This window comes from Kryptolebias marmoratus, linkage group LG1 (assembly GCF_001649575.2).
Source record: "Kryptolebias marmoratus isolate JLee-2015 linkage group LG1, ASM164957v2, whole genome shotgun sequence".
Taxonomy (NCBI): Eukaryota; Metazoa; Chordata; class Actinopteri; order Cyprinodontiformes; family Rivulidae; genus Kryptolebias; species Kryptolebias marmoratus.
The window spans coordinates 23,963,180-23,977,670 of NC_051430.1; the positions used below are offsets into that span (position 1 = coordinate 23,963,180).

The 14,491-nt window shown below is 39.2% G+C and overlaps 1 protein-coding gene across 2 annotated transcripts; it reads left to right on the forward strand.

Moving 5' to 3' along the window:
* Positions 1-4,194: 4,194 nt before the first annotated feature.
* On the forward strand, positions 4,195-8,768 carry LOC108233599 (homeobox protein orthopedia B). Of its 2 annotated transcripts, none has more exons than XM_017412167.3 (3): positions 4,195-4,415; positions 4,678-5,078; positions 7,442-8,768. In XM_017412167.3, the coding sequence occupies exons 1-3, from the start codon at positions 4,340-4,342 to the stop codon at positions 7,943-7,945; spliced, it is 981 nt and encodes a 326-aa protein (XP_017267656.1). In that variant the 5' UTR covers positions 4,195-4,339; the 3' UTR covers positions 7,946-8,768. The 2 variants fall into 2 exon arrangements, with proteins under 2 accessions (XP_017267656.1, XP_017267657.1); XM_017412168.3 differs by having other exon boundaries at positions 4,195-4,376.
* Positions 8,769-14,491: the final 5,723 nt, after the last annotated feature.

Genomic DNA, 14,491 nt, shown 5'->3' on the forward strand with positions numbered 1-14,491 from the left:
TGCATATAATTATAATGGTTTTGGGGGGCTTACTCAGTATATGTTGCTCTTTCAATTGTATAGATCTATAACTAAACTATTTATTTGTTTCTTTGTTTAGTTGACTATTTCAAAGCTATACATTTTCTCTCTCTCTCTCTCCCTGTATATATAAATATATATATACGTAAATAAGTTAGTTTTTTTGTTGACACTTTTCTTTCGATTCCCATCACCACAATTTTGTAAGTGTTAAACTTCCAAGCTGGTGATTTAGCTGATGTGTACCATTCATTGAACCATTTGCATCAACTCTCAGTGGAGGCAGCTTTATTAATTACTAATGTTTTACCCTACAATAGTGGTACCAGTGTGATGAAAACATACAGGGCTCATGATGACTCAGAATCAGGCTTTTATCAGAACCACACAGCACAAGCTCAGTAGATTTTCTCAGGCAATAAGCTGTCACAACACATTTCTGAGAAGATTTGTTTGACTCCTGGCTCTAAAGCCTGCATTTCCAAAATATCTGGGGAAAAAAATGTAAAACAGCAACAATTTTAATTTTTTTGTCACTTATATGATTGCTTTAATTTGCCACTAAATTAAAATAGTTGAGAAGTTATCAAAATCCGGAGTTTTGAATGTACTCTTTGGATATACTACAATGTTAGGTTGACATTTTTTTAAATGATTTTAATAGGTCATATACAATCGTTTCATATAGATTTGTATTTTTTCTGATTCAATCTTTTAGTCGATGAGACCTTTAACAACTGTGAGATGTTGTGATCATCTTAGAGTCATTTATGGTATCAAAATGTATGAAATTCACAGCAACTCCAATAATTTTGGCAGAGAAGTTATAATGTTGATGATGGATGTGTAATAAGCCAACTCATCGCATCGTAAATACTTTACTGAACATATTCAGGTTCTCTCTGCAGTGATTGTGGCACAGATGACATAGTTTGATTGTTCTAATTTCATTTATGTCTAAGTTGGTGGCAATTTGTTATCATTAATAGTCTAATATTACACAGAACTGTGAAATCAAAAGCTGCAATGGATGCATTTGTGCCACAGAGATTCATCTAGGTGATGATAAGAAGTAATTGCTCGTATTTTTCCAACAATCCTTTTTGATATATTTCATCTTTATTTTTTAACTTGGACTGCCCTGGGTGGGGGTCTTTATTTTACTTCAGTCTGAAGTTGCTCACAGAGTTTGATTTGAGCCTACTGATCATGTGGATCCAGATATTAAAGCAGTAATGAGACGTTTTGAAAGCTGCTGCTGACACTTTGAACACCGATATGTAAATGACATCTATTGTGGCTTTTATTCCTATTTTAATAACACCCCCACCCCCCCACCCCCAGACACACACACTCAAAAATAAACTAGTGATGCCACACCGCCTTCTCCGTGACACCAGCTCCTTCTGCCTCATTAAGGAAATGGCTCTTCTTCGCTGATTATTTTATTTGACGCCGTGATTACCACCCTGTGCTGCGCATCAAGCTGCAGCGGACATCAGGCGGAGGGCAGCGGGCCTAATTGGGGCATGAGATGCAGGGAGTGGTGCAGCCAGGCTGGGTGGCCGAACAGAAAAGCCTCTTATGGGATTTTATTTTTATTTTTTTTCGGTCTGTGTGTCTCTCGGGCTGTTATTTGTCTGCTTTCTTATTCCTCTGACTGTCAAATCACCTGCACAAAAAAAAAAAAAAAAAAAAACAGTATGATTTGCTCCACGGCAGTTTCTGCAGATGGAAAATCGATTTTCCTTTTAGATTTGTATAACTGACTGAATGCAGGTACCTGTGAGGCGATGCAATAGGCCTGAGCATAAAAAAGAATAACCAGCTCCCCTCCTGGCGCGCATGTTGCAATTTGGTTGTGAAGAATCCCAGCAACTGCTTTTTGTTTTTTGCTTTTTTTTTGGTACTTGAATATCTGTTCTTCAAAGCCCCATATGAGCAATGGATTTAACGCAGTTTGATTGCTAAAAAACCGCGGAGAGGGAGGACACGGAATTCTTGATCTTTGAAATTACTCTACAAAAATTGCATTTGTTTTTCTTTTTTCTTCCTTTTTTGGTGCGCTTCCATTAAAAGTGTCTCCTGGCGTGTAAACAGCCGTTCCGCACTCAGATGCGCCGCATTAACCCGGGAGAATCGGTGTTTTTATACTGGGGAAGATTGATGTGGTCCAGTTAGGGAGACTGAGTGAGACATAGACCCGTTTCAAGCAGGTTTTGCTCTTATTACAGCAATAAGTTCCAGTCTGAGGCTCAGACATCAGAGGGATGTTCACCATCCGGGGTGCCTTTATCACAAAACCAAAAACATTAATCCTGAAAGTTTTAATCACCACAGAAATCAAATAAAAACATTTAAAAAGTGAGCTTTTCTAATAATTTTCCTTCGTATTCCTAATGATAAATTCAAAATTTGCTTTTTGCACTGCAAAAGATCATTTCTCAAATTGCTTTATTATTATTATTATTATTATTATTATTATTATTATTATTATTATTAGCTATGGAGCAACACATTCTTGTTTATTCACCTAAAATATTAGACGGAAAGCTTTTTAAAGCGTTATAATACATCAATTATTTAGGCTAATATTTTTTATTCAAAAATAAGACACTCTTTGTTTATAAAAGTAGCATACAGTGAGTTAGGGTGTGATTTAGAATTAAATAAATGTACCTGGAAGAATAAATCTTCATTTTAAGTTGTGTTTTTTCAGTAAAACAAAATCGAAATAAGCTCTATTATTTACTTGAGGAGTTTATTTCACAAGGTTTTCCGCTGCAATATCCTGGAGATCAAACGTCCCCCGGAGCATACAGACCATCTCCTGCGCCTCAGGCCCTTTGTACAACGCTGCTCTGGCCTGACGTCTCCCAGCGTCCAAAGCTCCCCTCTCCTCTCTCCTATCCCCTTTCTCCTCTCTCCTGGTCTGAATCCTCTGCTCCTGATGATTTGCCTCTCCCGACCCTTCCGGGAGCCGGTCGGGAGCTTTTTCGTCACCTCGGCGGACCACGCGCCAGGCTGTTTCCTTAAGTTTTCACGCTGTGTGCCACATACAGGCTACGCGTCCCTGCAGATTGCTGTTGAGGAGCATAAAAGATGAGCCGCCTCCATGCGGTGCTGCATGGGAGAGGAGACGCCGCGGCTCCTCGCTCGGACGCCTCCTTTGTGGGGCTGCAAAGAAACCCATTTAGTCCCAGGCGGCGGTGTGTTCCGCAGGCTCCCCCTGACATCTGCCAGCAGCCGTCTCTAACCAGCACTGTCTGCGGTGCAGGGGCGCAGCGCAGATCAATGACCGTCCTGTTAATTATATAATAGACCTACTTATGGACTTCTGCTAAAGGGGGCACAGTCGTTTAGGGTCCACCACGTCTGATTCTGTTCGAGCCAAACGGGCCTAAATACCTTTAATGGCACCCGAGTTGATGAAAAGTCGATGGGAGTTAAAGCGGCCGATCACTAACGGAGTTTAAATCCATCTGTTCTCCTTTTACTTATTTATTTCCTCGATTTGTCTCCACAAATCACCTGCCATGGGGGCAATGAATGGGAGGCTATATTTGTTTTGTTTGGGATCCAAGGACGGGAGGGAAGCGGGGCTCCGAGGGGCTGAGAGGAGGTCTGCAGGGGAAAAGGGTTTCTTCTCCTCATCTGGCTCGGTTTGGTTTTCTCTTTTAGACAAAAGTCTGTGTGCAGAGGAGATGCTTTTCTTTGTACCAATGCAAAAAAATCATTTGTTTGTGAAATAAAACAGTCTAAATGACTCAGAATGATTTGGAAATAGAGTGTAGTGATTATGGTTCAGGCAAAATAAAATCATTTGGAGTCTTTTTTTACAGGTAGATCCATACAATTAGAGGAGTCCTGTCATCGCACAGAATATATGAGATTAAACAAACACATTAAGATGTTAAACATGGAATAATTTCAGCATGAAAAGCTAATAAATCAGAGGATGGAATGGCAAGATTGAATTGTAGTGTTTTGCGGGTCTGTGCGCGCATGCCTGCGTGCGTGCAGGTGTGTGTTTAAGAAAGAAAAAAAGAAAAAAGGGGGCAGGAGAGGGGGAGTCATGTCGCTGACATTTCCAGGCTCTTGCTCTGATTGGCTCCTATTTGAGGAAGCTCACGGGTTCTTTCAACTAATAAGCGCCTCCCCGTCGCTCTAAAGGACATTATAATGCAAGGGACCCCCTTTTTAACCACAAACCGCATTTTCGTTCATTTAGACCATATATACTTTTTAAATTTGCCCCTAAAGTTGCAGGATTTTTTTTGGGGGGGAGCACATTTCGGTCGCCCTGGAGCGGTACGCCATGCTCTCTCATGCCGACCTCCTGGATGCTCGGCTCGGTGAGTTATCATCACTAAACTCCGGCCCTAAACTCCAGTGTAAGATTCCAACTTCTTGTTTAACCTCCTTAATAGGTAGTGAAGTTAATTGTGTTAACTGTTTAAGTAATTTATCATTGGTGAAAGTAAATCTTGTTTTAGTAATTTATTAACAATTTGCTCTGACAGCAAAAATGACAGTTTAAAATGATGTGTTTATTTGTAATATTTATAATATTTCGTATATTCTAGCCATGCAATAGTATTTCGTGTTGTTTTAATTTCAAGATAAGATTAGTTTTGGCTTGAACCTGATTCTCAGGGATGAAGGATGCTGCGGAGCTACTCGGACACAGAGAAGCTCTCAAGTGCCGGCTCGGAGGTGTGGTTCCTGAGCAGGGACATCCGGGAGACATGGCCCCCGGTTCGGACTCCGTGGAGGGAACCACTCTGTTGCCGGGTGAAGACATCGCCGCCGTGGGCTCCAACTCCGCCGGCATGCCGGTGAACGGGAAGGAGCAGGAGAAGCAGCAGCAGCAGCAGCAGCCGCAGCAGAGCTCCGGACAGAGCGCCAGCCAGCAGAAACAGAAGCGGCACAGGACGCGCTTCACGCCGGCGCAGCTCAACGAGCTGGAGCGCAGCTTCGCCAAAACCCACTATCCAGATATCTTCATGAGGGAGGAGCTGGCGCTAAGGATCGGCCTCACCGAATCCAGAGTTCAGGTAAACACTCAGCGTGTGGACGACCGTGGGATCTAGATGAGATGACAGCTTTGGGTTCAGATCTGATTTGTTCAAAACCTCCTCTCCAAATGGTCCCGGAAACTAAATTAGTATACTGTTTTTAAAACCATAGTTTATATCAGGATGTTTGTCACTTACTTCAGTATTTTAAAAAAATAATGAGATAAATTGAATTTAGCCTAATTAAACGGCACAAGAACAATGATTCACCAAATAATACGACTGCTAAAAAACAGATCAAGCCATGCGTTAAGTGCGCTATTTGTCATTTAAAAAAAAATCATGTAGTTCGTGAAATATATATATTTTTTTGCTAACCGTATAAAAATGTCTTTAAATGTCCTTATGTTGTCAAACTATATTGTTTTTAATGGACAATCCTAATCTGTTTGTTAAAATATATATAAAAAAGTTTAAAATGAGTGTATAAATTCACTCTGAGAGTAAACAATATGTACGGAAACGCTAAGGGCTCTGTCCATGGTGCTGAAATATGATCCACTTGGAGGCAGAAATCTGGTGTCTTTACAGTCCAAAATAATTACCTATGTTTTACAACAGCTAATATTCTATGTTTTGGGGTCACATAATATTCAAAAATGTAGTTTAGTCTATTTTACTTTTTTTTATCCTAAGAAACAAAAGTCCAGGTCAAAATATGCCCATTGCTTTCAGCTAGTCTGTCAGAGAGCTAGACTTTTGTCTTTGAATCTTTAAAAATGTATCTTTCGAAATTTCAAGTTTAGGAATAAAACACAACATAAATGTATTTTATATCACAACAAACATGAAATAAACCGAATAAGGCATGCTGTTGCTTATTTTTGAACAAGCAGTTTGGAACATATCGAGCTATATGAAACCAAACACATTATCAACCAATTTCAGTCTTATTTATAACAGTGAACGGGTTATTAAGCAGTGATGTGAGATTCATGTAAATGATCCCACCGAAAGCAATAAAACCAGTATAACCATTAGTCAGCTTAATAATCAATTATTTGTATTCGGAGGCGCTTAGAATCCCGCCGACTGCTGTTGGTAAACATGGCCGTTCAGGTGCAGCCCTCAGTGGGCGTGTTGTGCTCAGATCTCCGCAGTATCTTCTTTAAAATGCTCTATCAGCGACGTCTTAATACGACCCAAGAATATATTGTAGCCGCTTTTTCCCCCTTTCTTTTTTTAATGGAATGAGAAATTGCATTTTCTTTCCCTCCCCTCCTCGGGTGTAATGGGTTTGGGCGACGTTTCACGGCTGGCTGAGCGGAATGAGAGCGAGATTTCACTTTTTAATACGGCTGCATCGACTCGCGGCCTCGCGCGCGCATTAATCACAGCCAAAGATGATGAAATCTTTATAAAGCTGAACGGGAGGCTGCGCGTGCGTCTATTTTTAAGCTTTGTTAGCGGCTTGGTGTGGAGGATGGGCATATTTTTTTTTATTTTAACTCGATTCTGTGGCGTGAAGCGCGACATTTGTATTTAAACTCACTTCATTTTCAGTTGATCTGCTTGCAAATAGAAATAAATAATAATAATTATTTCTTAATTTCTCTTTTGTGGAAATATACATACCGTGACCTCAGCAGGTTTATGTTAAACCCAAAGAATGATGTGTTTTATTTACATTGTTAGAATCCATCCAATGTTAGCACACTCTACAGGCTGCCATAAGAATGTAATAAAGGCTGTAAGTCTATTTTAACCTAAGATTGATAAATTAAACCAGCTGACAAAGGTCAGTTTCTCCAAATTGCAACACAAAGAAAACATATAATGTCCCGTTAGATTAGTTTGGCCAGGCTCTCAAACTAGGAACATGTTTGGTGTTAGCAATTTGTAATCCTTAATACAAAGCAGTAGTTTTATATATATACCAAAATAAGGCTAGAAGAGACTTGTGACCTGCAACTATTGTTGGTTGAAGCATATAATTATCTCTAAGCCAAATAAACAAGGACATAATGACAACACAAATAACTCTAATTACATTTTTATATGTTATATTCATTTTTGACTCATGTTTTTTTATTTCTTTTCCAAAAAAAAAGAATTATAATAGATTTTTTAATTATTATTATTTATTTAAGTGGTAGAGATCGTCTCCACTTGGCGTATCGAAATCCACAGTGGGATCCCGACCACAACTTTTAAAACCAATTAAAGAAATTCAACACACATACTGCTAACATATATTTTTATTTAATAAACTCTTATTTTTGTTCTCCAGTTTGCCAAAGTTAGGATTTTTAGAGGTCGATCTTTTGGTCTAATTACTGGAATTCCCTTTGCGTTTCTTGGTGCATTTAATGATGTGCGTCCTCCTGTTTGGCTGCTTTCAGGTTTGGTTCCAGAACAGACGTGCCAAGTGGAAGAAAAGGAAGAAGACCACCAACGTGTTCCGCGCCCCCGGCACGCTGCTCCCCACGCCGGGCCTGCCACAGTTCTCCGCCGCGGCCGCCATGGAGAACAGCCTGTGCTCGTTCCACGCCAACGACTCGCGCTGGGCCACGGGGATGCCCGGGGTGTCCCAGCTGCAGCTGCCGCCGGCCCTGGGCCGTCAGCCGGGCATGGCGCAGTCTCTGTCACAGTGCAGCCTAGGCCCGGGCCCGCCGCCGAACTCTATGGGTCTCTCCAACGGCCTGTCCTCCAACGGCTCCGGCCTGCAGTCCCACCTCTACCAGACGCCTTTCCCAGGAATGTCGGCGTCCCTCTCCGGCCCCACGAACGTATCGGGCTCCCCGCAGCTGTGTAGCTCCCCGGACAGTGACATGTGGAGAGGGACAAGCATCGCGTCACTCAGGCGCAAAGCGCTGGAGCACACAGTGTCCATGAGTTTCACTTAGTGACTTTTCACTCCACCGCATCCCTGCTTCTCCCTGCGGCTTTTTTTCTGTTTTACTCCTGCTGTTTAGATCAAAACGAGAGAAAAAGACCTGAAATAGGAGAAAATGGAGTCGAATGTGACTGCATACTAATACAAAATAACAGGACGAGACTAATGGACAGAAAAAGACGGGGGGGGACTGAAACTGGGGTTGTTTATCTTATTTCAAATGGATTTTATCAACTCTTGAAGATAAATACTGATGTAATGATCTCTAGATAATAGGTCCTAATTACTGGGAGCCAAACAATCGTTGTATTTATGTTTTCATGGACGTGTCGTTACGCACACGCTATTGTATTCAGGTGACGTTGTGTTATGTCAAGCGGTTATTTCTAAGATTGGATTTTGGTAACAGTCCACCACACCGACAGTGAGCCTCCTGAACTGGGTCCCAGGCATGAATTTTAGGCTTATAACTAAAGCAGAAAGAGATGCAGACTGATTCGACACTTTTCTTAGATAAACTCTGTCTCGTCAGCGGGAGACGTGCATAACTCAAGGTGGTGGTGGGGNGGGGGGGGTAAAAATGAAAATAAAAATAATAAAAAAAATAAAGTACGATGACCTCTCAGTATAGGCCTACTCTGTTTTAGGATGTTTTGTGTAGATAAAACATTCTTGCTGTACATGCTGGTCTTTTTTGTGACATGTTTTAACTTTATTGTATGTGCTTTTACTTGACACATTTCTTAAATGTTTGATCTCACGTCGAAATGCATCATATTGACGGGTTTGTACCGATTTAAAATGAACAAACAAATAAAAGTACTTTTCAAGAATGTCAGAACAACGCTGATTTTATGTCTCTGTTCAGTTTGACGTCATTATTTTTTGCATAAATGCACGTTTAGAAAAATATGATCTTTAACGCATATTGTGAAATTTAGGATTAATGTTAGGCGGTCCAGATGATCAAAGTAAACCAAAAACACAAACTATGAAGTTTTCTCGTAAACCTAAGGGGTCGCTGGTCCTGCAGGGATATTTTTGACTGTGTTCGTGACTGCATGGGTTAAAGGCTGGAGCAGCTGTAAAGATGTCAGCGCTGTGATGTGACGGTCATCGCTTTTAACCATGACGGTCATCTCACAGAGCGCACGAACTCAACATGTCTGTGGCTCTGTGAACTCCTCTGCTGCTCCACAGAGGCTAGGATTTATACATTTAGACTAAAATTAACCAATGTCTGGAGAAAAATAAATGACAGACCTTGTTAAAAATATAAATCATGAATTTTAGTAAAGCATCAAGTTCAAACAAACTTATTCCAGTTTAAAAGAGGAGCAGACTAATGGAGTATAGAAGTCTATTGGAACAAAATATAATCTGAGTTAACCCGTATTTTAAAAAGTCAATGTTTATTGCTTTACAATAGGAACATCCTTTCAGCTTTTCAGAAATAACTCCTTCGGTCCAGTTTTAGAACAGACCTTATTGGGTGTATTCAAAGTGCTTCTTTTAGGTAATTTTATATCACCGATGAACAAAACACTGTCATCCGGGTCAATCAGTCTGCTGAGTTGTTTGATTAAAGGTGTAACGCAAACTTACAGCATAAAGCGCAAATCTATACGCAAAAACAGACTGATCCGCAGTGTGCTGCAAGAACACTTTAATGTTTGTTCCACAAGCATCTTTGTTTTAATTAAGGAACTGATAAATTAGCGCTTGAAGATTAGCTCCACATATATTAAAAGTTTGCCTTTTATTTGAATGAATATTAAACAATGTTTTTGGAATTTTCTTCGGACTTTTTAATCCTTGAATGAGGTATTTTACCTCAGTAAGTTTATATATTTTGGTGAAAAATAGACCCTCTCTTACTAAAATATAAGCAATAAATAAGCTTTAAACCCATAAAGAATGTATTTTCTGAGACATTTAGAAATAAAGTCATTATCATCCTAAACGTGGTTAACCACAGTCATTATGTTTTATTTGTAAACATTCTTTAGAAGATTAAACAAATGTGATTCCAAATCACTTTTAAGTTGATTTGCTTTTGCGCCTTTTTTTTTTTTTTTTTTGGTGCCTTTTGACTTTTATGTAAAATCCTCCGATTAATTTCACAATAATGAGCCCGTTCACCTTTTTGCATCGCTTTAATTTCAAATAATCCTGATGAGAGATTTAATCAGCGGCAGCCCCGAACGAGGTAAATACAATTTTTCCATTATGAAAGTGAGCGCACCTCACTTTCTGTGTCAAAGAGTATAAGTGTCAACTTGAGCCTGAAATCACAGCAGCTCAAATTAATCAGCGTGTTAACCTCATCTCTTTGGCAGCGCTGAGGCCAATTTATGGTCACGGGATGGTAATTGATGAGATATGGCATTACCATAAGCAGTCCCACTGCCTGTAAACTTATAATGAAGTTTCTGTAACGATGCGAGGAGGTTAAACAAAGAATTAATCACAATTAACAAAATAATATTCCCTTTTCCATATTAAATCGTTGTTTCCCACCTTTTTCTATTAACTTAAACTTGTTTTCAGTAATTTGCCAAAGTACTGCAAATACCAAGTCAGGACCCTGGAAAGTCCATTCATCCTGTTTGTAAGACTCGGTTTCTGCTAGTTTGAATTCAATAGTATGAAGTTTTCCTCTTACAATAAAAAAACAAAAAACATTTATTATTATTGTTTTGTTTTTACATTTACAAGCTGATCATAAACAGGTTTTATTGTATTTTACTGAGTGGAAACAAGCTAAATAACTTCACAGGAAAAGGAAACCACTAGATAATTGAAATATATTTTTTCAATTTACACTGAACATATGGATATAAACTGAGAGAGATGTTATGAACAATCTACAGCCATTCAGTATTATGAAAACAATGTAAACCTGATGTTACACTTATTTATTTGTGGAAAACAATTTCAGTCTTATGATTTAGGTAAAGGTACTCATTGCAAACTATGAAGTCAATCATAAAAAATGTAATGTTATTCTGAACTACATTAAATGGTGCAGTTTGAAGACATTTACTCCAGTAGTTTACCAGCTATATTGATATGCAATTCTTAAATGCAGGTACACACTCAATGTAAACAAAGCACTTGAATCTGCATACTTTACTCAAAGAATCTGAACATAAATATGTACTAATAAAACAAAATTGTTGGAGTTCTTCATCCCAAAAGGCTCTTCCATGGATGTCACTATTGTTGACCTGCACATTAATCACAAAATGAAAAAAAAAAAAATTGCATGGATTTTGTTTTTTACTTCATGGATATTTTAATTTTTTTTTTTTTGGACTGGACTTTGTGACATTGCAGTCTTTAAAAGCAGCTTTTTTCAAAATATAAAATAAACAAAGCAAGGAAAAACTCATTTTATGCTCCATTTTGAACTGTTTTCATTATGAGTGGAGGCCATTACTTTTATCTGTACCAATCCAAACAGAAATGGTTCTCTTTTTCTCGAATTAAAAGCAGAAGTACGCCCACACTGCAAAAGCATGCAATTACAAGATACCGACAGCTGATTAAACCACAGTTAATCTGACTGCTGCTCCATCCATCCACTCTGCAGCTGCAGTAAAGGTGTGAGCCTGTGCAGATCTGGGAAATCTAGTTTTATGCTCGGCTCAGCCCACCAGATCCGGCCCCTGTGCTGACTACTGTGTCCTGGACTGCAGTAACAGATGTGAAATCACATTACCCAAACGCTGCAATTAGTCTCACTCGCTCGTGGGTTAATGAGTTTGTGAAAATGTGCGACCCATTCCTCATTAGGCAATTTCTCATGCACTGATGAGAGAGGGAGAGAGATGTGGTTACAGCAACTTAGTGGAAATGGCATACAGTTCTCTGTAACACATACTGTACACTGTTTGGAGGAAGAAGAGGAGGGTGTAAGGTTCTCTCACTGCTTTTAAATGCACTAAAATTATGTCTTCACAGTATTCTGGATATGTGTCTTCTGCTGAAGCTGCGTCTGTGTGTTTAATTTTGAACTGAGCTTATTCCTTTGCAGGTCTGCATGTGAATGGACAACCTGAGGCAAAAGCTCTGTCAGGACAAAACAGAGGACAACTAAAGAACTAATTAGCAATCAATTACCGACGTGTTTCTGTCCTGCACCTTTTATCTGGTTAGTTAGAGTGTAAGGCAGGTTACCACCGCTCAACGTGTCCCCATTCACTCACTCAGACACAGACCACCTGCTGCTTAAATGGGTGTTTTATATGTTTGTGTGTGCAGCTTGTGGTTTTTGTTGTTGACTTGGATTACTGCAGGGATGGATGTGGTAACCTGGCGATGCTCGGTTCAGCAGAGGAGAATGTAACCTCACTCTTGTGGGAGATGAAGGTGAAAAATCTTCAAAAGAATCCAATTTAGACCATTAGAGGAAGTTGCTCTGTCCCATTTCTGCACTTAAGAGCATAAAAGATAGTTATTCATTAGCCTCATCTGAGCCAATCAGTCTCTGAATTCTCCTTGTTCTCAGCTGTGATGTAAGTTTAAACGATATAAGAAAATTTATTTCAATAAAAATCACTAAATATGTTTACAGTTTTAATAAAAAACCCTATAAATTAAACAGATTATATGTATTGCTCATTTCAGCCTCTCTTTTTCTCTGTTGCTGTGACAAACACACAACCCCTCCCTCACACACACACAACAGACACACAGTGTGACATCTGGGGGAAAAGTGTGCTGTGAGAAGGCTGCGAGTGCCTCTCATGATAACAACTCTGCATCTCAACAACCTACATCCATCATCATCAGTGCTAACATCTGCTCTGAGCCTCAGCCTTAAATCTCTTTCTACTCCCCCAATCCTTTACCTCTCTCTAGTTTCCATCCTCTCTACTCTTTTCTAACACACCTCTTTTTTTCTTCCCCTTCTTTTCCTCACAAGAAGTTCCTTTGTAACAACACTCCTCATCATGCTTAATCCAGATCTTCTCATCAGCAGAACATGCATGAATTTGTTTTGTTTTTTTTCCCCCACATGCCAGCCTTAAAAAAAATCAATATTTAATGATGATGTTATGTGTAATTTAAGCAGTGTGTCAGTATGAATGAGATTCTGTCAGCTTTGTGACGTCAAGCATTTATATTCTGTTAATGGGTGCTCCTGGTGGTACACAAACCAAAACCCGGTGGACATCTGATGGATTTGTCAGTTTCATTTCTGCTCCTGCAAGCATGCTTTGGTGCATGCCTACACTGCATGTCTAAACCTTCAAAAACCAACACAGTTGAGTTGATGGTAAGGTAGTTTGAGCAAGAACTGAATTAAGGTTTGTGCATTTGAAAATAACAAAATCAAAACAGAAAATTAAGCCACAAAAATCCAACATTTCTTTCTCAAAGTGGGGTTGGAGTCAGACCACAACCAATCAACTGTTTGTTTCAATCTACATCATCTCATCTCTAGACTATATATGTGTGTGTGTGTGTGTGGATGCATCAACTGATTCTGACATTTTCCAAAGCAAAGGCAATTACTTCACCTCTTCAGCTCTGGGAGCCAACATTGTTGAGAGGCGATAATCATGATAGTTTTCTCAGTCATTTTTCTCCCAATAACAAGCCATTTTTAATCCAATTAGGAGTGCTAACGTGAGAAGCATAATACCACGGCCCCTGGGACAGATGAGAGAATATGCAGGACATTTATCCCGACAGTCAATATTGGATTTCTCACTAAGCAGCTGTGCCTGCTCTCCCTGACATTCTCCACCTCTGCACAGTGATCCGTCCTGATTAAAACGGCTTTTCTACTTTATCAACATTCATTACATGACCTGGTCATGCGTGGCCACGGAAACCAGGAGTAGAAAAGTTACATGCCTCACGCTGGGGTTTTCCTACTGTAATTTCACTTTGTGTTTGACAGTTAAGCGAAAGGTGACACCAGTGGTTTGATCTTAGATTTTATTTTAGAAGTTATATGAACAGATGGGTGTGTTGTGGTAATCCCCAAAATTTTCATCATCTGTACATGAAGGCTTATTTTGTATTTACATGTTAAAGTTGAATTCACCTAAATAAATTAAAGAATCTGCTGTTTTGATGTGGTTACCTGACTGAACAGTTGTAGCACATTTTGTGGTTTTAATCCCTAAATTCTAAATGTTTTTAAAATATAAAAGCCACATTTTAGCTTATATGCCTAACTTTGCTCATTAACCTCCGTTTAGATACAAAAAAGCTATAAATTAGAGTGAAATGCTCAGAACAGACAGCAACAAAGACCTATCCCTGCTAAATTACACAACAAAGCAGCTAAGCACTGCCATCTTGTGGTAAATGATGGTTATTTTTTTATTACTGTGGGAAAAAAGTGTATAATTTTCATTAATTTTTTTTTTTTTGAGAAAATCCAACAGATGGTCGATAGATTTTATCTCATCTCAGTGTCACTTAATGAAATATGTCTGTTAACTCTACAGAGAGTTGCACAATTATTTTTCTATCTAATAAAATGCAGAAAATGCATGAAAAAGGAGGTCGCTGTTTAAAGTGAATTGCAGTCAAT